Below are 25,238 nucleotides of genomic sequence, written 5' to 3'. Positions count from 1 at the left end.
CATATAATTGTGTTATTAAGTTTAGGCCCAAGTATCCTTTTGTTGCAATAAAATACGTGCTTGTTACTGCAGACTCTTCGAGCCGCTGGTAAGACCTACATGATCTTCTTTGTGCTGGTGATCTTTTTGGGCTCCTTTTATCTGGTCAATCTAATCCTGGCTGTGGTAGCTATGGCTTATGAGGAACAGAATCAGGCAACAATGGAAGAAGCAGAGCAGAAAGAAGCTGAATTTCAGCAAATGTTGGAGCAACTTAAAAAACAACAAGAAGATGCTCAGGTACGATGTATCTTAGCATTGTGACTGATATGATTTCTTATTTTTACAGTTAAAGATATCAACTAGTAAAGTTATACATTTCAGCTATAATAGTTTCTATACAGGTCTATGACTGTGTGAAGCTTCCTTTTTTATCTGGCCGTTTTCACAGAGTTGGGCCATGATAGAACCTTTCAGAGATGGCATGAGTAATAAAGTTTTAGCTTGTAAAATAATATGATAATGCTCATATAGATATTATAGTTAATTATTTTGTGTGCTTTATCAGGCGGCAGCTGTAGCAGCACTAAATCTATCAAAAGAGTACAGTGAAGATGGTGGCTTTGGACCACTTTCTGAAAGTTCATCAGAGGCTTCCAAGCTAAGCTCCAAAAGTGCCAAAGACCGACGGAACCGGAAGAAGAAAAGAAGACAGAAGGAGCTTGGAGAGGATGATGAGAAAGGGGATAATGAGAAATTTCCAAAGTCTGAATCTGAAACAAGTATCAAGAGGAAAGGTTTTCGTTTCTCTATTGAAGGAAACCGGCTGACCTATGAAAACAAGTTCTCTTCTCCACACCAGGTATTATATAGAAAGTTGATTTGATTCTCGTATTCTGTTATTGTTTCTGTGCTCTGATTATCCCTTGTGCAAAACATTTTTTTAGGACCCCCTCTATTGATGGCTATTGCTATAAGATTAAATTGCACTGGTACTTTGAATGAATAATGTCTCACTGACACTTAGAACAATTGAGCTCTAATAGGTTGAGTAAAAAATTAATAAAGTGCCATATTCTCCTTCAAACATAACTCTGGCTTTTTTATTATCGTTTATAGAATAAATGGTTATAGATTTACTAGCTACATTGTAATTTATTGTTATTAAAATGTCTCCTCAATCCCATTTGTAGCTATTCAAAGATTCCTACAACTGCTAAAATAAATACTTTTTTCCCTGCACAATAGCAATCAAGTACATTTTGGAGCCAAGGTTTCTCAGAATCCTTCCTACATCTATGATTTGACCTTCAATTCTGTAAAATAACTATGGACAGAGCCTGAGGTTAAAGCATAGCAGCCTGTTGTATGCCATGCCTTTAAATGTGATGGTTAACATGAACACATGTACACCATGCGGTGACTCACTAAAACAATTTTTACATTATTTTTGAAACCTCTGACAAAGCTCTTTTCTAGGCTCAAAACATGTTGGGTTTTTCTTTTGTGTTGGGTGGCATAGCACATGGTTATCGAGGGTGGCACTGACTCCCATATTGCTGTCAGTACAGTAAGTGGGCTCCTTTGCTCTAGTAGGAATGATAAGCACAGAGGGCAACTTGGTAGAAGCTGGAACAGTTAGCATGCTGGGCTTTAGGGAGAATAGACAAGCCCTTCAGTAGTCATTGTTTTCATGGTTTTGTGTATCCCTTGTGTATGTCTGTAATATTGTTAATTTAGCCCTGAGGTTGTTATGTGCAGATATATACTTATCTTGACCATTGGATAAAGAGCCCTTTAACCCAGATACATGCAATCTTTTGATGTTGAGAGTCATTTGTGGTCTTGGTGCCTGTGACAGACTGCCTGGCACCCTGCCTGGGTGCCTGGGCCAATCAGTGCCTCCTGACCTCCAAACCCTTCCAGCAGACTGATAGCTAATACCAGCTCTTTACCTCAAGCATCTTACACAAACAAGATGTTTGGGGTAAAAAACAAAGGAATCCCTTTATTGAACAGAAGTACAGGTTTTATACACTTTAAAAATAAGAGCAGTTGCCACATGAACAATGCAAACTTCAAACAGCAATCCAATCATCAGCCAACAGTGATCCATTCAAACAGCAATCCAATCAAAAGCCAACAGCTAACTAATTAACCAGTAAGCCAATTAACAGATAGGTACCTAGACAAGCCTTTATTAGTCAGGGTGCTCCCACCCCAGACAGTCCGGCAACAGCTGCAAATAAAAAACCCTAAAACACTATAACACAATCCTAAAATAGATTAGAATTGACTGCAGTGCTGTGCCATAAATAATTAGTGCTCCAAAACATCAAAACTCATAATCAATTAACCACACAATCATAAAGTGAAAACTTTTTAAATTGACATGAAAATATAGTTTGTATCAGTATAATATAAAACCCCCAATCTCCTAAGTGTTCTTGTGCAAAAATGTAAATTAAATCAATAATCCAAAATTCATATAATCCATTAGTGGTTCAGAAGAAGCCCATGTACTTATTCAGGCTAAAAGCTTCAAGTAACACTTTAATTTTAAAGTGTTTGTTTAAATGTGAAATCTTCAAGTGCGGTCTGTTATATTGCCGGGGCACAATGGGCAAATGATGCACTATGCAGCTCTCGAGGACCAGCCGGGCAAGATAAGAAATATGCCCAAGAAGAGTCCCGTATCCCCGGCTGGTGAAGGTGCATCTGCACAACCTGTCCAACACAGATAGATACTCCCAGCCAGTCAAAGGGCTTCTGTACCCGACTCTTTTTCATGCTCTGACCGAGAGAAGCAGACAAGATCCCTGGTCTCCTCCATGGGCCATAATCAGTAGATAGAAGGCTAGCACAGAGTACCCTCCAAAAGCCCCTGTCCCAGGTGGGTCTGTCACAGTGCCCCCTTGTAAGTAAGGAGCACAGTCAGTACAGTTTTAAGAAGAATAATCAGAGTTTTAGCCTAGTTTTGAAGAATTCCAGATACTATACTGCCATGATCAGATATCAGAATCAGTATGGCATATGTAGTTATATGACTGGCCACATCGATAGTGTTAGAAAATACTTGGGCTTTGGATCAAAGGCTCTGAAACTTTTAGTTTTGTGAAAATGTACTATACGTATGGCCAGATCTGCTAAATATTTTGAACCTTGCCACATAATCAGCTGTCTCTAAGCAGATAAATCTGTGCAAGAAAAAGAGAGTTGAAATGTTGTAGTTTCCAATTCTCCTGTCCAGCATTAGTTGCCAGTTCTACACATATTACACATATTTCATTGATTCAAGATGTCACATTGCATAATGGTAATACAGTTTTTTTTTTTTTTAAACAGTCATTGTTGAGTATCCGTGGATCTCTATTTTCTCCAAGACGTAACAGCAGAGCCAGCCTCTTCAGCTTCAGAAACCGTGCAAAAGACATGGGGTCAGAGAATGATTTTGCAGATGATGAACACAGCACTTTTGAGGACAATGAGAGCAGGAGAGGTTCTTTATTTGTACCTCACAGACACGGAGAAAGGCGGAACAGCAATATCAGCCAAACTAGTAAATCGTCCAAGGCAATACTTCCGCTGAATGGGAAGATGCACAGCACAGTGGACTGCAATGGAGTAGTGTCTCTACTGGGAGGTCCATCTGTCCCGACTTCGCCTGTTGGACTTCTTCTGCCAGAGGTGATAATAGATAAACCAGCTTCTGATGACAATGTAAGAAAGTTTTAAGTAGTCTAGACATGGTGGGGCCTTAATACCCACAAATCGTATTTCTCTGAAGGTGGATCCTGAAGCACTATGGTGGTTGGTTTTCATAAAATATATCTGGACAGCTTTAAAGGGTTTTCTGGCCAAAATAGATTTTTCTCTTCCTTGCCTCTTTATGAACTCTCTACTTCCTATTGCAGGCCATAGAGCCGACCCAGCGGGCTGAACAAAAATAAATGAGCCGATTCCCACATCAACACATTCAATGTGGATGCAGGAATCCTTCCAACTGAGCTATTGTATTCTGCCAGCGGGGAAGGAAGAATACAATGATCAGGGCTGCCCGACAGGCTGTTTGTACACAAGCTGATTGATAGATTGACTTGTGTACAACCAGCTAGCCAATACATGGATCGAAATTTGGCTTAACCTCCCGAATTTCGATCTGTATGTATGGACGACTTAACAGACAATGGTTTAATTAATTATACAGTGATAGATTTTCTGCCACCAAAGTGTTTAGAGAAATACCTAAGTCCCTGTCCGATCTGCCTGTAATACCCATACAAGCATCTTGTATGCTTGCATGCTCCTCCAGTAGTTAAAGGAACTCATGCTCCTTTTTGTAAGATTCCAATTGTAAGGTAAGGAGCTGCATCCACCATACCTATATTGGGAACATTTACAGTATATACAGTATGTGTTTCCAACCCTAGTTTCAGATGGATTCCAGCTGCTAAGACATCATCATAATGCTGGGCCAATTGGCATTTGAGATGATGGAAGGGAGCAGGCAAGTTCCACAACTACTTGAAAAGATGGAGCAGGAAATGGTTAAAGCCTCTGTACATTATTTTATTTTTTTATGTATTTCTGTGTCTCATTAGGGACATTTTTCTTTCCTTTTTCATTTCCTTTTATTTCTTTCCTTTTGAGACCCAACAGTAAACAAGACAACATCTCTCCAGACCACAAACAACCATAACAGGATTAGATGTTCCTTTTTAAAAATGTCCCTTTTTGTCCATGTTCTGGAAAAAACATCTGGTTTGGCTTTAGATATACTTTAATTGCAAAATAGTACATTCATAGAAATATTCCGATAATTTCTGACCTAACAGAGGAGCGGTTATAAAAAAAAAGGGGACAAAGGGGGTTATGCCTGTAAAGGTGGTTTAAAAAGTAGCGAATCTTGGAAAGAGATATTCATATATAGGTAGAAAGGAAAAGAAATGTTTATTTTGGCTAACTGACCTTTTTGACGCATGACAAAATAGACTGAATGCCACGGTACAGAATTTAAAACCATATATCATGGTCAATCTTTGGCCATAAGAAATATGGAACTTGCTCATATTGTTACACTCTGCATATAGTCACCACCCCTAAAAGTGCTCACTTTTTCCCCTCACCCATTGTTGTAACCTATACTGTTTTGGCGAATCAGATGTTTCAGCTTCCATCCCAGCAAATCTCTCCCAAGCTTCCTGTATCATTGCCAATTTACAGTATATGTAAAGATGAGCAAATTTTCACCTCTATTTTAGTACAATGAATTATATTTGTTTGGGATAAATACATAACTGACCAGTTAGAAGTATGGGGTAATTCCATGATCAAGAACAGTAAAATGTTAAAAAAATATGTATTGAGAGAATTGGATCAGTATGACAGTAAAGCAGCTAGCAATGAGAAGTCAGACATGGAAGCCTTCTCTCATTTATAAGCTGTCTCCTTAAAGTGATATCATAATTCTCTGCGGATATAGGGTTTAATCATTCTCTGACTGATATTATCTCTCAGCAGTATGAACTGCAGCCATAACAAGAAAAAAAACTCAAAAAACACCACACATTTAGAGAGCACAACAGTGTGCTGTACAAATGTGCATTATACTCTGCTTGCTTTGGGACTCTGAAACTTGTGGAGCACCTGGTCTTGTGACCTGTCAAAGTCATGTGACCGGCCTCTCTTCCATCAGGCATGTGAGGGGACCTTTTTGGCCTTGAAGCACCACAATATACAGGTGTTATGTGAACACTTTTATAAACTTTTGGATGCTATTGAAGATCCATGGTGTGCTGGCGATGTGTGTTTTGACTTGTGTTGATACCAGTTCTCAGTTGGTAGTTGCTACCGCTCTCACTTAGTCAAGCCATCTTCAGTTACATGTGTGATGGAAATATTCCACTTTGCCTCTCTTCCAGTCACAGAGATCTCTCTGCATGATTAAGCAGATTTCTCTTTAATGTTAGCCTGTATATTGAAATAACCCAAAATTGGAATCCAGCCCTCCTCTTGTGCTGTATCCAAGAGTTCCTAAGCCCTATCAACTTCCCTGGGTCCCTGAGAAATATTTAAAACCATATGTTGATTCAAAACACTGATGTCCACAAACTCTTATTTCTTTGGCTTAGTTAGTAATACAGTTAGGCCAGGAGTTTAACTACAGGGGTCGCAATTGCAAACCAGCCCCATGCTCCAGGGGGCTTTGTACACCTGGATAGGAGGGGTGGCGGGGGCGACATATAGCCAATCTCCTCCTGCAGCTGCTGAAAGCCCACTTCTCCTTCTCTCCCTCCTGCAGGAATTCAGCAGCTGCAGGGGGAAACTGGAAGGGATTGGTTACTCTATATGCCACCCCCACCGCCCCTCCTATCCAGCTTCCTCCTCTTTCTGCTGCCCCTGGGCCCCTATGCCTTCTCCTGGCTCCCCCTGTGTGCTCTTCTGGCTCCCCCTCAGCTCTGTCAGCTTCCCCCCTCCCCACTCTAGCCGGCTACTGCTACTGCGGGGGAGGGTGCATCTGGATGGAGAGCAGGGGAAGGGGGCAGTAAATATGTCATTGACTCTGTCCATTCATAACTGAAGCATAATAAACTGTGCTTACTATCCTTTACTTTATGAATGAATGGGAAACTCTGTACAGAGCTATGCCTGTCCATTCATTCTGTGCTGCGGAGGCTGCAGAGATGGAGATTGAGGGCTGTGTTCTCAATCTCCTTTCTCTGTCTCAAAGATGAAACATCAGAGGTCTGTTTAGAACCCATGATATTTCACCAAAGCCCCCCAGCGGGTGGTCCTAAGAAAATTGTAAAAAATAATAAAAAATACAATTGTAAAATTAAATAAAAAAATAAAATGGTAAAAAAAATAGCAAAAATATATAACTATTGACACCAGTGGCAGAAATACCAGGGTTGCAAAGGTAGCACTTGCGGCCAGGCCCTGGTGTTCCGCCACCGGTCTCGGAGGGAAGGGCCACAGTGGTCAGGGGAGCCCTTCATGATTTCTTGCACCAGGGCCTTGAATGTTCTAGTTACACCTCTGAGTTAAGTAATACAGAAATGTATTACATAAGTATAGTTCAGTTAGTACTACAGAGGTGTACAACTGGGGCTTTTTTAACAGTCATTCATGCAAAATGTTGAATTTGCTCATCTTTTTTGATGCCTGGCCTAAGAATGGCTGTAGAAGGAACACAGTTTGGGAAGATTGGAGGAATATTCTTTATATATGTATAAGAAGGAACATACTTTTCCAATGGCTTTAGCTGTTACATGTAGGATAACTGGCTGTGCTATTAGATTGTTTGCACTTTGAAGAGCGGCAGATATATTTTAGACTTCAGGTGTCTTCTGTGCTAAACAATCATTTGTACTAGTGATAATTCTCAATATTAATTATCTGCAGAGGATTTCCTAACAAGTTAAAATATCTCCCATTTGGTGTTTGGGTAAAGATTGAATAGGCACATAGAATTCTAGATCGTCATTTATGGTAATTTACAGAATATTTTCAGAATCTTCCCAAAATGATCTTGTCTATGGCCAGTCAAACAATCATTTTACAGAATAGTGTAATTATGATTGCACATATGTATTTGGTGGTATGTACTTATCAAAGGAAACCTGAGCCAAAATACAAGCTTGCATATTAAAAAAATAATAAAATTAGATACCATTACAGGTGCACAAGGCCAATGTTGCTAATTTCCTTAAAGGAGAGCTGTACCTTTTAACTAACGTTTGCTGAACTCAACCCCCAACCCCCTAAGCTTAAAGTAGAATTATAGGCTCAACTTTTTTTTTTCATTCTGTAATGGAGTGTTATAACCCCTGTTAGATTTTTTTAGCCATCTCTGTCCCAAGGTGGAGATTCCCCTTCACTTCCTTTCTCATAACCAAGCAGGAAGTGAAAGGAAATCCCTGCAAATTAAGGGAATTCCATGGGGAGCCCAAGGTCACCAGAACTAGTGTGCCCATTGGAAGATTTTGCCTCTTTTAGGGAAAGGACAACCCAAAATTTGTGATTTTCTTTTACTTTCACTTTCAATGATAATGGTAAGCAGGACAAATAGAGAGGGTGAATCTCCTTAACCACTTCCCACCCGGTCTATAACAGAATGACGGCCCGGAAGTGATTCTGTTATCCTGACTGGGCGTCATACGACGTCCAGCAGGATAGCATACTGGCGCGCGCCCGCAGAGGCGTTCAGCGCGGCAATCGCAAGTGCGGCGTGTCAGTGTGACACGCCACATCTCCGATCGTGATAAGAAGCCTCTGACAGAGGCTTCTTACCACGTGATCAGCTGTGACCAATCACAGCTGATCATCACGAGAACCAGGAAGTGCCGGCAAACGGCATTCCTCGGTTTGCGCTGACAGGGAGAGCCGATTGGCGGCTCTCAATGTCAGAGGTGGTTCTGTGCTGATAATCAGCACATTGATTATCAGCACAGCCCCATTAGATGTGCCAATCAGCTGCCAATCAGTGCCTAGCAGTGCCCCAATAATAAAGTCTGCCAGTGCCCACCACAGTGCCAATCAATGCCCATCACAGTGCCAATCAGAGCCCACCACAGTGCCAATCAGTGTCCATCACAGTGCCAATCAGTGCCCAGCATTAATACCTGTCAGTACCTGCCCAATCAGTGCTGCCCATCAGTGCCATCTATTAGTGTCCATCAATGCCACCTATCAGTGCCAATCAGTGCCACCTATCAGTGCCAATCAGTGCCGCCGGTCAGTGCCCATCAATGCCACCTATCAGTGCCCATCAGTGCCGCCTGTCAGTGCCCATCAGTGCCGCCTATCAGTGCCCATCAATGCCGCCTGTCAGTGCCCATCAATGCCACCTGTCAGTGCCCATCAGTGCTGCATATCAGTGCCACCTATCGGTGCCCATCAGTGCTGCATATCAGTGCCACCTATCAGTGCCCATCAATTCTACATATCAGTGCTTCCTCATCGGTGCCCATCAGTGCCACCTTATCAGTGCCAACTCATCAGTGCCCATCAGTGCCACCTTATCAGTGCCAACTCATCAGTGCCCATCGGTGCTGCCTCATCAGAGCCCATCAGTGCCAACTCATCAGTGTCCGTCAGTGAAGGAGAAAACTAAATTTTATAACAGAAACGAAGAAAAACTTATTTTTTTCAAAAATGTCGTTTTTTTTAGTTTGTTTAGCAAAAAATAAAAACCCCATTGGTGATCAAATACCACCAAAAGAAAGCTCTATTTGTAGGAAGAAAATGATACAAATTTAGTTTGGGTACAGTGTTGTATGACCGCGCAATTGTCATTCAAAGTGCGACAGCACTGAAAGCTCAAAATTGTCCTGGCCAGGAAGGGGCGAAAGTGCCTGGTATTGAAGTGGTTAATGGGGTCACAGACAGCTAAAAAAAAACTGACAAACATTCTAATCCCTGTCCACTCTATCCAAAGCTAAAAAAAAAAAAGTTTTGCCTTTAGTTATACTTTAACTGCACTAACCCCCCTGCAGCTGCTTACTTACCTCAATGCCAGAGCCACAGCCTCTAGTAATGTTTTAATCCCATCCATTGAACATCTGTTTTGCACTGGTCACACTTGCCCCCCATGGGCTAGAATCAGGAATTGCCTTTCAGCCTATGGGGAACAGATTTGTGCTACATGAGATGGCTACAGTGTTGGAGGCCGAACTGTGGAACTAACGTGAGCAAAGTGCAGAGTGAGGTTTGTATAGTATAGTATAGTATAGTATAGTATAGCACAAGAGGGTTGTGTTTATGAAAGCTAAATAATGATTAGGATAAGACTTATAAATTATCTAATTGTGCCTGTGGTCCCCCAGCTACCTCTGTAAACTTGCCTCCAGTGTGTTAGGTGCATGTATATAATATGCAGCATCTTTTTTTGCAGTCTTCCCTTAGGCTCTGTCACCCGTACACACTGGCCTTCTCTGACCAATGCCAAAACTGGTAGTTTAAAATCAATTGAAAATATAATTTTTTATTTAAAATATTGAGCTTGGATTTTATCAGTTTTCCTTTCATAAACATTTAGTAGGTTTGTTTTGCTTTAATGATCTTTTTGCAGTTTCTCTGTTTACTTTACTGTGTTCCTGAAATGAGTTAACGTGGAACAGCACCCAAATGTTTGCTTTAACTTACTCTTGGGTAAATGAGAACCATTTGTAGGGATTTAATTGTCTGTGTTCTAAAGCAATTTTTTTTTTTGGTTCAACCCAGTGGGTTTGGAGGTTTAAACTAAAAAAAACTGACAGGTTACCATACCAACACAAGCAATGATGTTGCAGTGATCTCCCCTGCTTTGCTGTTGTATTCTAACAGGGGACCCCCCCCCCAGCACCACCACCAATATATACTTCCAGTGGCTGTGAGCGCTGGACAAATGCTGGTTTTCCAGCATGTCCCTTTCATAAAAGACTGGCTTCTGTCGGGCAGACTGCTGTACACACTAATTGAAAGTTGATTATCAGACAGTGTGTACCCAGCTTTAGATTGAGGAGATATCCCAAAACTTCATGTCCCATTATCATTGGGAGACAGGAGGGGAAATTACCCCTGTGAGGCAACAGACAGGGACTCTACCCCTACCCTACTCTATCCAAAGCAAAATGAACATTTGGGCTGAGTTCCACTTTAAAACCATTCTTATGACTTACAATATCATAGTTGTTGTCCCTCACTGTATGTTGGAAATATAGACCTTGAAGGATGCTCTTTTTCCATACCACAGACACAGCATGTATAACTATGTATGTGTTCATTGAAAACATGTCCTCAGTTCTAATTTATAGATATCAGGTTCTCTGTTCCAGGGACGAATCAGGCTCGAATTTTTAAACCATAAACTGAGCCAAAGATGCACAGCACTCCTGTGCAGTCTGCTCCGCAGCCGCCCCGGAGATGTGTGAACAGGCTCTATTGAGAGCCGGGCACACTCTACTGGCATGTGAACTGGATGCAGAGAAACCCACATCAAATTCTCACTGGTGTGAACCCAGCCTTTGTTTGGACTGATTATGACCACCCCCTGATAAGTGCTGTCTCATTTAGGGCCTCAAAAGTGTGACAATCTTTCCTAGATTGGTAATGACTATCGAAGGGCAGATTCTACTACCCCAAAATGCTGCTTCTAGCTGTCATGCCACTTTACTCCTTATCCTCAGTGCGTTTCTCATAAATTGGGGTATTACCATCTTACATCCAATATAAACTTTCAAAACTCAGCCTTTCTAATAGTAGCTTGTGTTCTGCTCACTGAATGTTGATCATAATCATAGGTGTGCGCAGCCTGTTGCATTAGGGTGTGCTTTATATATGTATGTACACCGATCCGCCATAACATTATGACCACCCACCTAATATTGAGTATGGCCCACTTTTGCTAAAACAGCCCTGACCCATTGAGGTATGGACACCAAAGTAACATCAACATGAATGGCAGGACCCAAGGTTTCCCAGCAGAACATTGCCTAAAGCATCACACTGCCTCTGCCGTCTTGCCTCTTCTTATAACGCATCCTGGTGCCATCTCTTCCCCAGATGAGTGACGCACCCGGCCTTCCACATGATGTAAAAGAAAATGTGATTCATCAGACCAGGCCACCTTCTTCCATTGCTCCATAGTCCAGTTCCGATGTTCATGTGACCATTGTAGAAGCTTTTGGCTGTGGACATGGGTCACCATGCGCTTCACAGCCCCATACACAACAAACCGCAATGCCCATTTTTTTCTGCTTTCACCACATCAACTTCATGGACAACATTCACTTGCTACCTAATATATCCCACCAATTTTCAGATGCCATTGTAACGAGATATTCCATTTACCTGTCAGTGGTCATAATGTTATAGCTGATCGGTGTATATACTGTATATATATATATATATATATATATATATATATATATATATATATATTTGGAAACAAACATTTTATAACGTACATGGACTGTGTCATTAGAGCAGTGGGCTTTGTCAGTAGGGTAGAGGAGAGTTTCAGGAGAACAGTGGCCGGTGTCAGTAGTTTTTTATTTTATTTTTTACATTTTTTTTTTACAATTTTTTAAATTATAAAACAAACCAATATTATTTTTTATTGTTTTTTTACCATTTTTTTAGGAGCCTTATCGGGGGGCTATGGTGAAATAGCAGGCTTCTAAACAGACCCCTGATGTCTCACTTCAGAAAGCGAAAGGGACTGAGGACAAAAATTCCCCAGTCCCATTCTCTGAAGCCTCAGCTGCACTGAACAGTGAATGAATGGGAAGTGCTCTGTGCTAAGCAGCTTCCTGTTCATTCACAAACTGAAGTATTGTAAGCACAGTTTACTATGCCTCAGTTATGAATGAACAGAGTGAATGATCAATGTCGCTCACTCATTGTGTTCATTCAGAAAAGGAAGGGGCAAGTAAATGGCATATTTACCGTCCACTTCCACCTCTCTCCATACTAAAACATCCCCTTGTGTGCTCGCAGCAGCAGCTGGCAGGAGAGGAGGGAAGCGCTGCAGGTCGATTCTCGGGTAGGAGGGGGAATCTGCGATGCTCAGGTGATTAGTTTGTGCCCAGGCACAACCAGCACACACCATGCATATGCTTATGATCATAATGTTGAACATTACTAAGAGCATAAGTAACAATGAACAAGGAAGAGCCCAACTTGTTATTGTTGGACAATTTTAGTTGGTGAGTGTATGTCCAATTTTAGGTGGTGGGCTGCCCTTGGGTGATTAGATCACAGCTGATTAAAGGTGAGCAGTTCGTTCTGCACTCCTTTGACCCATTTTCAGCAGAGAGCAGGCTAAAGTCCACACTCTGCTGACATCACAGAGTCGATCCAGGCTCAGAGTCATTACGACCATGGAGTCAGGATATGCCCAGATCCCTGGACCGACACCTGGCTCAGCCTCTCAACGAGCCACTGAGAACCTGAGCTCCCGCCCCCTCCACAGCCCAGCACTCCAATGAGCGAGGAGGGGGCAGAGCAGAGAGCTGTGACTAACAGTCACCAGCTCTCTGCTGTGACTGACAGTCACCAGCTCTCTGCTCAGGGAGCAGGTGAGAACCGAGCGATCAACGGTGTTTGATCAGTCAGTTCTTAGTGTTAGAGGCGAAGGGGGACAGATGCAGCATCAGACCGATGCTTCATCCACCTAGGTAAGATAAACTGGCTTCTCTGCACATGCACTGTGTGAACAAGGCCTTATTGCTGTTCAGGGGCTCTGGGCTTTAGCAAAATGTCAACCTCCAGCAAGAAGAAAGAGGAGCAATGCTGAAGGCAGTTTACAGCACACACTAATTTTGGTAGCATAATAATTAATGTGAAATGTGTATTCTGTGCTAAAGAATATTACTTTTTTTATCAAGTTGTTAAGTAACAATGTTTATATAGTTAATATGTTCTATTTAGTTCTGTATTAATTATTTGCTTGTTTATTTAGTTTATTAGTTAGGCTTCCCTGAAGAGATGGGTTTTCAGGGATCGCCAAAGGACAGGCAGAGTAGAAGATAGCCAGACAGAATGGGTTAAGGAGTTCCAGAGAATTGAAGGGGCTCTGGAGAAGTTCTAGAGGTGAGCATGGGAGGCGGTAACAAGGGAGCTAAAGAGCAGGAGGTCTTGGTGGGAGCCAAGAGAATGGTTTGGTTGGTATTTTGAGACAAAGTTGGTGATCTAGCTCAGGGCAGAGTTGTGGGTGGCTTTGTAGGTTGTTGTTGGTATTTTGAATTTTATTCATTGGATGAACAGAAGTCAACGGAGGGATTGGCAATAATGACTCCTGTGGATAAGGTTATGTTTACTCCTGGAAATAAAAACAAAAAGAAACTGCGCTAAGATATATAAATGCACCAAAGTGCATCTAAACAGTAGGGGACTTCTATACGGAATAGTAGAAGCAGCAATTCTCCTGTGTAACACCAGTACAGTGACAAAATAATAAAAGAAAATATAGAATCGTGCTAAACCTGTAAATATAAAGTGAATATGAATCACCCACCAATTGAGGAGCAATCCAAAATTCAGCATAAATCAAAAGTTAATGTGCAAGTGCATGAGTATTAAAGTGGATGTAAACCCAATGTCATCCTTTCTAAACTACTGCCATAGGGGTATCTATAAGGATATACAGTGGGTACGGAAAGTATTCAGATCCCCTTACATTTTTCACTCTTTGTTATATTGCAGCCATTTGCTAAAATCATTTAAATTCTTTTTTTTTCCTCATTAATGTACACGCAGCACCCCATATTGACAGAAAAACACAGAATTGTTGACATTTTTACAGATTTATTAAAAAAGAAAAACTGAAATATCACATGGTCCTAAGTATTCAGACCTTTTGCTCAGTATCTACTAGAAGCACCCTTTTGATCTAATACAGCCATGAGTCTTTTTGGGAAAGATGCAACACGTTTTTCTGGATTTGGGGATCCTCTGCCATTCCTCCTTGCAGATCCTCTCTAGTCCTCTCTAGTCCTGTCAGGTTGGATGGTAAACGTTGGTGGACAGCCATTTTTAGGTCTCTCCAGAGATGTTCAATTGGGTTTAAGTCAGGGCTCTGGCTGGGCCATTCAAGAACAGTCACAGAGTTGTTGTGAAGCCACTCCTTTGTTATTTTAGCTGTGTGCTTAGGGTCATTGTCTTGTTGAAAGGTAAACCTTCGGCCCAGTCTGAGGTCCTGAGCACTCTGGAGAAGGTTTTCGTTCAGGATATCCCTGTACTTGGCCGCATTCATCTTTCCCTCAATTGCAATCAGTTGTCCTGTCCCTGCAGCTGAAAAACACCCCCACAGCATGATGCTGTCACCACCATGCTTCACTGTTGGGACTGTATTGTACAGGTGATGAGCAGTGCCTGGTTTTCGCCACACATACCACTTAGAATTAAGGTAAAAAAGTTCTATCTTGGTCTCATCAGACCAGAGAATCTTATTTCTCACCATCTTGGAGTCCTTCAGGTGTTTTTTAACAAACTCCATGCAGGCTTTCATGTGTCTTGTACTGAGGAGAGGCTTCCGTCGGGCCACTCTGCCATAAACCCCCGACCGGTGGATGGCTGCAGTGATAATTAACTTTCTACAACTTTCTCCCATCTCCCGACTGCATCTCTAGAGCTCAGCCACAGTGATCTTTGGATTCTTGACCTCTCTCACTAAGGCTCTTCTCCCCCGATAGCTCAGTTTGGCCGGATGGCCAGCTCTAGGAAGGGTTCTGGCCATCCCAAACGTCTTCCATTTAAGGATTATGGAGGCCACTGTGCTCTTAGGAACCTTAAGTGCAGCAGAAATTTTTTTGTAACCTTGGCCAGATCTGTGCCTTGCCACAATTCTATCTCTGAGCTCTTCAGGCAGTTCCTTTGACCTCATGATTCTAATTTTGCTCTGACATGCACTGTGAGCTGTAAGGTCTTATATAGACAGGTGTGTGGCTTTCCTAATCAAGTCCAATCAGTATAATCAAACACAGCTGGACTCAAATGAAGGTGTAGAACCATCTCAAGGATGATCAGAAGAAATGGACAGCACCTGAGTTAAATATATGAGTGTCACAGTAAAGGGTCTGAATACTTAGGACCATGTGATATTTCAGTTTTTCTTTTTTAATAAATCTGCAAAAATGTCAACAATTCTGTGTTTTTCTGTCAATATGGGGTGCTGTGTGTACATTAATGAGGAAAAAAATGAACTTAAATGATTTTAGCAAATGGCTGCAATATAACAAAGAGTGAAAAATTTAAGGGGGTCTGAATACTTTCCGTCCCCACTGTACATGCCTCCTGCATGTATCTTTACCTGTCAAATGTCTCCCCTCTGTCTGTTATTAGACCTGAAAAACTGCAGATTCTGTGGGTGGGTCTGTTGTCTGGAGCTCGGTGGGTGGAGTCGTGATATCAGTAGACTCCCCATCCACCTCTACATTCCCCTTGTCAATATGCATTTTCTCCTGTGTATTTGTAACACTGAACTTCTGCTATGATCTCTAACATACAGTGAAAAGACAGGAAAGTAACCACATGACTTCAGCATGCCAAATCTTGCTGAGGTGTGGAACAGCCAATCCTTGCAGAGCTGCTGAAGAAAGTAGTGGGAGGGAATTAAAAAATACTGCATGACTCTTAGGCTAGTGCACGAGATATGTAAATCACATGTCACTCACAGCAAGGGGGAGGATTTGTCAAAGTTTTTCTCCGTTTGTCAAGATTTATCTCACTGAACAATGAAAGAGGATTGCTCAGAGATGGATTAACTTTGTGGGGCAAGACTGGGCTCAAATGATAGGAAATCTTATACTCTACAGTATGATATCCAAAAAAAAAAATTTCGGGTTTACATCCACTTTAATTTCTAGAACCAAAAATCCCACAAGCACAAATACACATGAATGAAAACCTTCTAAACCACACAATAATACATACTCCAAATTCAATTATAGCAAATAGCTAAAATAAGTGACATTCATATAAGTGAATAGATATATAATGTCCAACCATATATATATATAACTAAAATATATGCAACATCCACCTGTGCAAAATAAGTAAAATAAAGTCCATCCACAAATAAGATGAATCTTCAAATGTTGGTATAGAGAAGAATGTGCTGAATCCACCACCGTTATATAGAGAATCACTTCTTACCAGAAGCCCAGGATCCCCCATTACAGAGGATCAAGGGAAGCCTGTAGTATTAATAAATTCTCCAGGGCGTACCGAGCAGGACTCATGCACTTCAGATCTAATGTGGTAGTAGCACAATCTCCAATGTACACCAAACAGAAGCGCTACTCTTCAAACCGCCTCATTGAATTCAAGCCCATAGGTGGATGTGTATGGCATGTACATTGGAGATTGTACTACTACCACAGACGATCTGAAGTGCATGGGTCCTGCTCGGTACACCCTGGAGAATATTTTAATACTACAGGCTTCCGTTGATCCTCTGGAATGGGCGATCCTAGGCTTCTGGTAAGAAGTGATTCTCTATATAGTGGTGGTGGATTCAGCACAATCTTCTCTATACCAGCATTTGAAGATTCACCTTATTTGTGGATGGACTTTATTTCACTTATTTTGCACGAGTCGATGTTGCATATATTTTAGTTATATATATATATGGTTGGACATTATATATCTATTCACTTATATGAATGTCACTTATTTTAGCTATTTGCTATAATTGAATTTGGAGTATGTATTATTATGTGGTTTAGAATGTTTTCATTCATGTGTATTTGTGCTTATGGGATTTTTGGTTCTAGAAATTAATACTCATTAATACTCATGCACATTCATTTTTGATTTATGCTGAATTTTGGATTGCTCCTCAATCGGTGGGTGATTCATATTCACTTTATATTTACAGGTTTAGCGCAATTCTATATTTTCTTTTATTATGTTTACTTCTGACAGAGTTTCATACATCCCTATCACATTGTTGTTCAGTAGGACTCTATCACCTTGATGCAGATTTGTTACTGAATGCTGCACGAAACAAGTGTGCAAAAATGCTAAAGTGTTTGAGCTCTAATAGTCTTACAACACTGTTGATAACTCACAAACTTGCTGCTTGTGCTCTATTCACTGGATGCTGAAACTAGCTCAAACTCAAAGCACCACTGGAGTAGGAAGAGCCACTGCTTACATACCCTAAGGGAGATTTTGCCCTGCACAGTACTGCACAGCTGATGTTCATTACATGGGAATAATGAGTTATGGAAATGCCACCCCTGAGAGTTTAATCATAATAGCAACAATTTGACTTTATTTAATTTTACAAGTGCTGCATGTTTGTTCAAAGATCCTTGTATTAAAATATGATTTTATTTTATAAATATATTACAACTATTGCAGAAAAATCACTTTTATTAACACTTTCCAATATTTCAGAGGTTATGTTCAGAAATATCTGCCTCAAGGGAAAGTGAAGCAAATAATTATTTTCTATTGAAGTGATTAATTGCTCATTTCTGCAGAGCTTCAGTGTTGCTAAGCAGCTGCCACAGCCCAAGCTTAGAGTAGTTGCTATCAGTTCATTTTACCACAATGCAAAAACATGAAAATCAAACACGAAAATCTAGCATGCAGAGATGAAAAGACAAAAATGTAATCAACTTGTGTTTTTTGGGATAGAAATGTAGCATAGTAATTCCTCTTTCTGTCATTTTGCAGATAAAGTTGGTGATGTAGCTCAGGGAAGAGTTGTGGGTGGCTTTGTAGGTTGTTGTTGGTATTTTGAATTTTATTCATTGGATGAACAGAAGTCAAGGATTTTAAGGGAACAATACTCTTTGCGAGGTGTATTCCAGGGAACCTTGAAGTAATGTTTCAAGACCATGTCCCCCTAAAACACACAGACTCTGGGAACCCTGTATATGCCATATTATAAATCGTGACTGCTTCATAATATTGGGACTCATAGAAGATGCTGATGTCCTCAACTCTATGAACTATAATGTGTTTATTGTAAATAAGTCTAGTGTGGGCTCTAAGACTCTGTCACCCATTTTTGTTTGACTCATAGAAGATGCTGATGTCCTCAACTCTATGAACTATAATGTGTTTATTGTAAATAAGTCTAGTGTGGGCTCTAAGACTCTGTCACCCATTTTTGTTTGTGTTTTTGTTTGTGTTAATTAATTCTGCTATTGTGTGAAGGAGTTCTGTGTTGATATTTATGATAATGTGTATTGTAGTTAGGGAGCTAGGCGACAACAAGGCTAGGACCTGAATGGTCATATCTCTGAGTCACCTAGTCTGGAAATGATTAGTTAATTAGCTCATGTTAATTTATGTTTCTTGTTACAGGTGTATTGTTAGAGTAATATGAGCAGGAGGGGGGAACATCCTCCAGTGTGTATAAGACTGTATTATTGTTCTAATAAACAGTTCATGTTCAGCAACCAAACAAGTATTGCCTTGTTTGTTGTTATCAGTGGTTGGAATTTCTGATATCTATATTCAGACTGGGAGAAAGCGGTATATGATGAAAGCACTCAAGCGGAGTGTGGGACGTTTCGTTACATTTGCAGTGGGATGCTTCCTGCAGTCTGGGACATCCAAACCTCCATGTTGGTCCAAGGTCCAGATAGCAGGAGAGGAGAGGAGAGGTACAGATACCAGCCGCCATGGAAGAGGAATTTGGAAGGAGGTTGCGAGAAATGCAGATACATCACAGGGGACCAGTATCAGAGCAGGTCCTGCTGGGATGGTATGATTCTATCCGCTGCGAACTCTGGAAGGAAACCCTAGCCTGTGAGCAGCGCCACCAGGGAAAAATTCTCCCCTCCATCCAGGAAAGGTATTGGTCGCAGTATGGATTGCAGGTGCTGTTTTTGGGAGAAAAACAGCACAAGGAGCAGACAGCTGAGTTAAGCAGGCTGATCTGGGCAGAGATGCGGCTGGATGAGAGCTACAGAGCCCTACGGTGGCTTGTTTACCAAGCATGCCCTTGGATATCTGATAACAGCCCAACGGAAGACTTTGGCTATGGCGGCCTGGGACTGTTGTACGTGAAGCTGACAGGGGACCATAACTTTTGGAGTGATTTGAAGTGGCGGTTGAGCGAAATCATGGATTTCAGAGAAGAGATACTGAACGTCTCGGAAGTGCACTTGGCGCTGGAAGATATAGAGTTTCTGGCCGTTCAGGAATGGGAGCTGGAGATCGCCTACAGACAGCTGCTAGACTCTGCTTAGCACCAGGGCTGGGCTCCCTTTGTCCGGGACTTTCAGGAAGTACCAGCAGGCACCTCTGAAGTCTTGGCTAAAGTGTCAGCAATGGATTTAATTGACTTTTCATCAGAGGATGTTATCGATGATAAGTCACCTACCAAAGTGTTTGCACTGGGCCCAAGGGCCACCAGCCCATGCCCTGGACTTTTAGCAATTCCAGAGACTGGGTATTTAATAAACAGTTCTGTAGAGGAGGAACCACCTAGCAAACCCCCAGCAGAAGTGTTTGCAGCAGAACAGAGTACTGCAGACCCCTGCTCCACACCCGTGGCAGTTTTGGAGGCCCAAGGTAGGGAGGTGGTGTTTCTTCTTCCCCAGTGAATTTCAGAGATGCAGGGAGGGAAAGCTGCCATTCCCCCTCCCCAACAAGGATTTGTGCACCTGGGAGACAATAACAGAGAAAGGGAGTTCCAGCAGCAGACGGCGCCCCAGAATTATGACACCAACCCACCTGAAGCGATGGCAACCAGACAGAGGGTCAAAGACCTCTGCCTCACCCCTGCGGCAGTTCTGGAGGCCCAGGGTGAGGAGGTGGCAGTCACTCCTGAGCTGCAGATCAGGATCCAAGGAGAGAATGCAGTCAGCACCTCACAACTGCAGCTTGATCTGGTGTCGGTGGATGGGCCTGTGGTCTTCACTAATAGAAAACCAGCAGAAGTGCTGGCAACAGGGTAGAGTGCTACCAAGCTCTGCCCAGCGCCAGCAACAACTGCGGAGGTCTAGGGAGTCAGGGCAGTCGCCCTCCATCCCCAACAGTTAGCTTGAGCAGATGGTGTAGGGAAGCTCCTACGCCCAGCTGAACCACTGGCAACAGGACAGGGTGCTGCTGGCCTCTGCCCTCTACTAACAGAGTATGGATTTCCTATGAAAGTGGATGGGACTATGGTCTCCACTTGTATGCCCTAGGAAGGCTGGGCAGTCGGCCCAGATCCCCAACAGCATGATGGACTGAGCCCAGCCGCCCTGTCTTCTCTCCAGCGTCTGAAGGGACTCCAGGGGTAAGGACCAGTTTGCACTTCCCCCCAGCAGTGGGTATGTTTTATGAGAGAGGCAGAGGTTGACTGGGTGAGTAATGCTCTGTTTGGAATAGTTTTTGTTTGGGGATCATGCGGACTGACTATGTGAGTTCACTCGGCCCAACTAACGCATGTCCAGAGTTAGAGGTCTGGGACCTTGTCAGTCGACTTTTGATGGGGGAGAAATGTGACAGATCTAGCCGGGACAGAGTCTTTTGGAGAGGACTAAATGCTAGCCTCTTACCTACTGATTATGGGCCCTGGATTTTAAGGGAACAATACTCTTTGCGAGGTGTATGCCTGGAGACCTTGAAGTAATGTTACTTTAGATTCAAGTCCATGTCCCCCGAAAACACACAGATTCTGGGAACCCTGTATATACCATATTAAAAATACTGACTGTTTCATAATGTTGGAACTCATAGAGGATGCTGATGTCATCAACTCCAGCCACTTGTCTTTCTGTTGTTTGCTATAATGTGTTTATTGTAAATAAGGGCTAATGTGTATTGTAGTTAGGGAGCTAGAAGATAACAAGGCTAGGACCTGAATGGTCATATCTCGGAGTCACCTAGTCTGGAAATGATTAGTTAATTAGCTCATGTTAATTCATGTTTCTGGTTACAGGTGTATTGTTAGAGTAATATGAGCAGGAGGGGGGGGGACCTCCTCCTCCAGTGTATATAAGACCCCATTCACACCAAGGCGCTTTACAGCCGCTACAGCGCTAAAAATAGCGCCTACATAGCTCCTGTAAAGCGCCTCTCCTCTCACTCCAGTGTGAAAGCCGAGGGCTTTCACACTGGAGCAGTTCGCTTGCAGGACAGCAAAAAAACTCTGCAAGCAGCATCTTTGGAACGTATACACCGCTCCTCCACCACTCCTGCCCATTGAACTGAATGGGCACTGCTGCCGAACCGCCGGCAAAGCGTTGATGCAGCTGCGCTTTGTGGGTCATTTTAGCCCATTTTCAGCCACTAGCAGGGGGTTAAAACTAAAAATAGCGGCGCTTTACCGCCGACGCCTGCCCGCCCCAGTGTAAAAGGGGTCTAAGACTGTATTCTTGTTCTAATAAACAGTTCATGTTCAACAACCAAAGGAGTATTGCCTTGTTTGTTGTTATCAGCGGTTCAAATATCTGATATCTATATTCAGACTGGGAGGAAGCATTATTTGACAAAAGCACTCAAGCGGAGTGTGGGACGTTTCGCTACAGGCGGGCCCACTGCAAGAGTGGATTTTTTTTTCATGGAGTTGGGCTTTCAAATATATCTGCTATAATGGCAAACTTCATACAAAATTGTTGTTTTTTTATTTTTAGTTTCAGAAGGGAGAAGGGCTAGAACTTTTCATGGTCTTATTGCCATCTGTGTCCTCACTGGATGGTTTCCTGTCAAGCCTACTCCTAGCGTTGATGGTCAGGCACTATAGCTGGCACTGTGTTCTTTGCCTATAGCAGTCCCCTTTCCCATAAGGCAAGCTGGCCTACCAGTATTTATTTGCCCCAAGGTCTTTTACACAATGCTATAGTGCCTGGCCACCATGCCAGGGCAGGCGCGAACTAAGCACATCAAACAGGTACTTGCAGTTGGCAGACAGGCAGAGTGGTCTAATGGCAGTCGAAGTTGAAGGCACATTCAGAGAGTAGTCGGGGTCAAATCCATGGTCAAAAGGCAAACAGAGTTCACAGTATAGTCCAAAGTCTAATCTGAGGTCAATAATGAGGAAATACAAAGTAGCTGGCAAGGCAGGGATCAGGCGAAGGTAAGGGCAAAGCATAGGAACAAGACAGGTAAACAGGGAGCTTGAAGCACATGTTGCAAACACTATCACAAGCATGACACTAAGGACTTGGCAGACTTAAAACAGGTTTGGACTCCTCCCAGTGGCTATGTCTACACCAATCACCTTACAGATGGACAGTCAGACATGGAGAGCGCAGCTCAGCCAAACCCAGGATGCTGGAATGAGATCAGCAGTTGCTATGGAAAAGGAGTGTTACACGCTCCTGACAATTTTCTTTTATTGCCACCTGGATTGAAAAGAAAAAGAATCTCCCCAGCTAGGATACAGACAGCAATTAGAGCATTTTTTTAGCAAGGTGAAAAAAGAGTTACAACCTGTTTCAGTTTTTTTTTTTTTTTTCCTTTGCCTGCATGTATGAGATTTCCCTCTACTTCATGTGGGATCATTAGGACAGGTGTGAGTGAACAAAGAGAGCAGTAAAAACCTGATAGAAGTTTGCATGTTTTCATACTCTACATAGAACCAAAAAAAGGATTTTGACTGAGTACATTATATTTTATAGAGAAAATTATCATACCGTCCTCCATGCAGTAACCTGCAAAGAAAGCAGAGTTGGCCACATGCTCTAGACTAGAGTCTTCTCATCCTCCTTGGTTTTTACTGCTCATTTGCTACTTTGGTTCTGCGGTTACCTGCTATCCACAGATGATAAATATTATGCTTTGAAGCTGCCCCATATTGCCCTTCTTTCCAGGGTACCTACCCATAAGTGTCTTGTAGTAAATATCACTGTTGTGGAGCTGAAATCCCCCAATTTAAAACTGGAATCAAGAGACCTCTTATTGTATAAAGTAGAGTACTACAGTTTGGTAAGAAATGTCCTTTATATATGTACCTGTATGCATTTCCACGATCTGGATACATTTTCATAATTCATTTCAAGCTGCATTCTTGTCGCTTTGTGCTTAATATAACATGCAACATAAACTGTTCTGTATTATATGCAGAGGTTATATGAAAACAGACAAAATGTTCTGCAGTAAACTGACAAGGTGGTATCTCATAGCAACCAATCAGAAGTTTGCAATCTTTCTAGTGTGGCTTTGATTGGTTGCTACAGGTAGCACACAATTTCTCTAATACCTGCTTGATGAGCATTTTCTCCAAATGTAAGTCACTTTAGACTTTGTGACTGACAAATGACGTTAGATTACTGAACATTGTTCTCTGGACAATGGATAATCGACTGGCCTTATTATTTCAGGGAACTACGACGGAGACTGAGATAAGGAAGCGTAAGTCGAGCTGTTATCAGGTTTCTATGGATCTGTTGGAAGATCCAATAGTCACGAGACAGAGAGCCTTGAGCGTTGCTAGCATTTTGACCAACACAATGGAAGGTAAGATATAAACTCTTTTTTAAAGATGCTTGACCAATGAGACAGGGTTTTAAGCAGTAGTAGGCAGTGGCTTTATATTATTACTCAAGATAGTGTCCTAGTTTCCCCTGTTAAATGGTTTAATAGCCTTCTCCAAGCGCTTCTAGACCTTTTATCCAACGGCTCTTTCTGCATTGAATAAAAAGACCAAGACCTAAGCCCTGGGAAACTTGGGCTGCACCTGCACTATAAGGGTTAATTGCTTGTTTAGATCTAGGTGACATGTTCAAGTAGATTTACTAGCCCAATTTTCTGCTCCCCATGCTACTAGACTGGTCCCCACAACAACTTCTCCCCCATGGCCTAAGGTCCTGATGTCATCAAGACTAGTGCAGGCTCAATAGCCCTGAATTAGATGTGAGGATGCTGAGGGACAGTCCACTGCCGAAGCATGGGGGAGCTCCGCCTGCCGGAGTAGAGGATCAGGTAAGTAAATGCGCTTTTACTCTCCCCTAGACAAAACCAGCAATTAACCCTTTCAGTGAGGGCACAGCCTCACTGCAAGTGATAATTTTCAAGTTTTCCTGGAGTTGGGCATTAATAAACAATTAGCTTTTCAAATATGAAATTTGCCATTGCAGATCTGTTTGCTAAGAGTATGAGCAAGGAAATTCTGCTAATTATTTTTTTGGCTACCAGACTAAGTATAAGTAACATACTGGTTTACAGGAAATTAACAATCATCATGCTGCCGAATATGGTAGCACAGATGATTGATGAAATGGGGGCAAAAGGATGAAAGAGACAGGGATGGCATTCTCACCTCATCTCACTGCACTGAACTCTGGGTGAATTGGACTAATTAACATGAGATTAGACCTTCTTTGTTGCCCATTATTAAAACAATCTAATTTTGGGTTGTATAACATAATGGCTACTAAAATGGGCTGACAATTGAAACAGATTAACCACCTGATAAATTTAAAATATAATCTATTAATCTCAATAGAAACACACCAAAACTTGTTTCTTCCTTTCTCAGAACTTGAAGAATCCAGGCAGAAGTGTCCTCCATGTTGGTACAAGTTTGCAAACACCTTCTTAATCTGGGACTGCTCTGATTCGTGGCTGAGGATAAAGCATATTGTTAAACTGGTTGTAATGGATCCTTTTGTGGACCTGGCTATAACAATTTGCATTGTTTTAAACACATTATTCATGGCTATGGAACATTACCCCATGACTGATGAATTTAATTACGTCCTTAGTGCTGGAAACTTGGTAAGTGTGAGATATATGTCATTGTGCTAAATTATTTTGTTTGTATGTGCTGTGAGTTAAACTCAAAGAAAAAATATTTTTTGACTAAAAGTATTTCTAAAGGCAAA

The 25,238-nt window shown here is 42.0% G+C and overlaps 1 protein-coding gene across 5 annotated transcripts in view; it reads left to right on the top strand.

The window, feature by feature from the left end:
* The window catches only part of LOC141147023 (sodium channel protein type 2 subunit alpha), a 323,489-nt gene that overhangs the window by 190,432 nt on the left and 107,819 nt on the right, over positions 1–25,238 (top strand). For all 5 annotated transcript variants that reach the window (XM_073633969.1, XM_073633971.1, XM_073633967.1 and 2 more), the window contains 5 exons: positions 73–279; positions 548–841; positions 3,325–3,666; positions 23,736–23,871; positions 24,893–25,131. In XM_073633969.1, coding sequence (XP_073490070.1) covers positions 73–279; positions 548–841; positions 3,325–3,666; positions 23,736–23,871; positions 24,893–25,131 — 1,218 coding nt within the window. The remainder of the gene's footprint in view (positions 1–72; positions 280–547; positions 842–3,324; positions 3,667–23,735; positions 23,872–24,892; positions 25,132–25,238) is intronic.

The sequence above is a fragment of the Aquarana catesbeiana genome, linkage group LG06, assembly GCF_042186555.1.
Source record: "Aquarana catesbeiana isolate 2022-GZ linkage group LG06, ASM4218655v1, whole genome shotgun sequence".
Lineage (NCBI taxonomy): Eukaryota > Metazoa > Chordata > Amphibia > Anura > Ranidae > Aquarana > Aquarana catesbeiana.
Note: the sequence above shows the minus strand (reverse complement) of the source record. Positions and strands in the feature narration are given on the sequence as shown.